Source organism: Poromitra crassiceps (assembly GCF_964638095.1).
Source record: "Poromitra crassiceps genome assembly, chromosome: 16".
Lineage (NCBI taxonomy): Eukaryota > Metazoa > Chordata > Actinopteri > Beryciformes > Melamphaidae > Poromitra > Poromitra crassiceps.
Genome location: NC_139645.1, coordinates 11,575,972 through 11,578,471, shown reverse-complemented (window position 1 = coordinate 11,578,471; position 2,500 = coordinate 11,575,972). Strand labels below are relative to the sequence as shown.

The 2,500-nt window shown below is 43.9% G+C and overlaps 1 protein-coding gene across 1 annotated transcript in view; it reads right to left on the bottom strand.

Annotated features, from left to right (window-relative positions):
• The window catches only part of serinc4 (serine incorporator 4), a gene marked incomplete at both ends in the record, with an annotated part of 26,446 nt that overhangs the window by 9,066 nt on the left and 14,880 nt on the right, over nt 1–2,500 (bottom strand). Inside the window, 2 exons of the mRNA XM_083653132.1 lie at nt 1,676–1,771; nt 2,227–2,438. Of these exons, the coding sequence (XP_083509258.1) occupies nt 1,676–1,771; nt 2,227–2,438 (308 nt within the window). The remainder of the gene's footprint in view (nt 1–1,675; nt 1,772–2,226; nt 2,439–2,500) is intronic.

Below are 2,500 nucleotides of genomic sequence, written 5' to 3'. Positions count from 1 at the left end.
GCAGAGGTGGAGAAAGTACTGACGAATCCTACTCAAGTATTGTCAGAAGTATTGTCACTTTAGTGAAAATTAACTCAAGTCCAAGTAAAAGTACGAGTCCAGAAAATCACTCAAGTAAGAGTAAAAAAAAAGTAGGCTATTTAAAAGTACTCAAATTACTCAAGTAAAAGTACATTTGCTTTGCTTAGAGGTTAGATCCAGCCCGTGGGTCGAATTTCCCCTCTATTCCTCGGACCCGGGCCAGGCTCGTGGTCAGATATAAGGCCCTTTCTTTTTCTTTTTTATAATTGGGGTAATATTTGGTGTTATAATCAGAATGGTATATCATATATGTACCTTAGAACCTTATCAATTCATGAGATTGAACAGACAACACAGATATAGTTGAGATAAACAGCCAACTTACTAAGACAAGCTGGGGTCGGCTCAGACAGTCTCGGGTCGGGTTGGGCTTGTTTTTTTGGGCCCGATCTAAGCTCTAATTTGGCGTTACTTTAAAAAATATATATTTTAATGATGTACCCCAATACATTTCACACAATCTAACACGTTACGTGTTACCTAAGCTGTCCCGCTCTTTGTCTTGTCTTTCATATTGAACGGCTCGTTCAGATGCAGTCCCATTGCTACTGTGAGGTTTCATAGTGCGGTGTGCAAAACAAAAATCTAAATTGACTCATTTACTCAGTGTACCTTTAAAGTAGTAGAATATCTATTATTAAAAGGACTCGCGTAAGAGTAAAAGTATAGCATTACAAAAATATTCAAAAAGTACAAATCCTAAAAAGAAACTACTCAAGTACATATACTCGAGTACTTTTACTTGAGTACTTTCCACCTCTGTGTGCGTGTGTGTGCGTGTGTGTGTGTGCGTGTGTGCGTGTGTGTGTGTGCGCGCGTGTGTGTTTATGCGTGTGTCATCTCGATGTGAGCCCTGGTTAAGACAGGAGCCATGGAGCCGAGGTACTAATGTCTCGGTCATGTAGAGGCTCTTTGTCTCACCTGGAGCCAGCAGGTGAGTCAGTGTGTGTCAGTGTGTCACACGAAGGGTTAAAGCAACTTGCGTTGGATTTCACAATAAGTGCGGGTTAAACCTCAACGTTGAGGCCAACTTCCTCTCTCAAGACCAGTGTTGGGTAAGTTGCTTTCAAAATGTAATATACTACATATTACTAGTTACTTTCATTTGAAAGTAATAAGTTACTTTACAACATCACTGTCTGTGTAGAGTAACTCATTACTTATTACACTACCTTTGCATGACTTTCACCGAAATAACTGCAGTAGCAGAATGACATCGCCGCCCCGGAACCATCCCAAGAAATAATTGCAACCGTCTTGAAGTCAGTGTAAACTGACTTTGTTATTGTCATCTATAGTGGTTATTTGCATTTGATTAGGACATTTTTGTATCTTTATATGCTTTGATTAAAAAAAAACATTAACTGAATTTCTAACTTACCGATTGTATTTACACTTCCTGTGACTCGTAAACCTAGTCTGAATCATAATGTGAGTCAAACTAGGTTTGACCAGGTGAGTCAGACTAGGTTTGAGCAGGTAGAACAGACGGGCGTTTTGAACAGGATGTTGTAACACAACTGGGGCAAGTGGGCGGGGCTACATAAGGTGCACAGACTTATTAGAACAGTGTTGCTGTATGTTTGTGTCGTACCTTTCTCTGGCGGACGGCTGGCCAGCGCTGAGAAAGTCAGGTACATGACGTAACAACTGATGATGGAGGCCTGGAGGAGCCCTGAGCGAGGCTGTTCTGTACACAGAGAGAGAGAGAGAGAGAGAGAGAGAGAGAGAGAGAGAGATAGACATAGAGAGAGAGAGAGAGAGAGAGAGAGAGAGAGAGAGAGAGAGAGAGAGAGAGACAGAGAGAGAGAGAGAGAGAGAGAGAGTCACACTCACTGTATATGGTGATCATAAAACCCTGACGTGTACAGACAAAGGGCCTGCTGGTTTGTAAAGGCAGGAACAGATAATATTAGCTTCCAGCTAATTATTATTATCCGTGCCAGCGCCGGTTTCAACACAGGCATGTTTGCTTCAGCTGCAGATGGACTAAGTGTTATTTCACTTCGGAGCGTAGATGACAGACATAAAGACACATCAGTGTGTGTGTGCGAGAGAGAGAGAGTGAGTGAGTGTGTGCGTGTGTGTGTGTGTGTGTGTGTATGTGTGTGTGTGTCTGTGCGCGTGCGTGTTTCAGCTACTCACTCTGTCGCACGCACGGCGTGACGGCGATGAAGGACATGAAGGCGCAGAGGCCCAGGTTGAGCCACAGCAGGGCCTTGTTGAAGGTGCAGGCGATGGGGCTGGTGTACAGCTTGTACATGAAGGTGAAGGCCATGGTGGCGATGGTGTAGAAGAACAGGGTGGCGCACGTCACCGCCAGGTACCAGCGCTTGTTCTCCGCCGCTCCCGTTAACCTGACCACAACCACACACACAGCAAAGTTTCAGCTTCACGTTATTATGCTCCAGTCCATTCT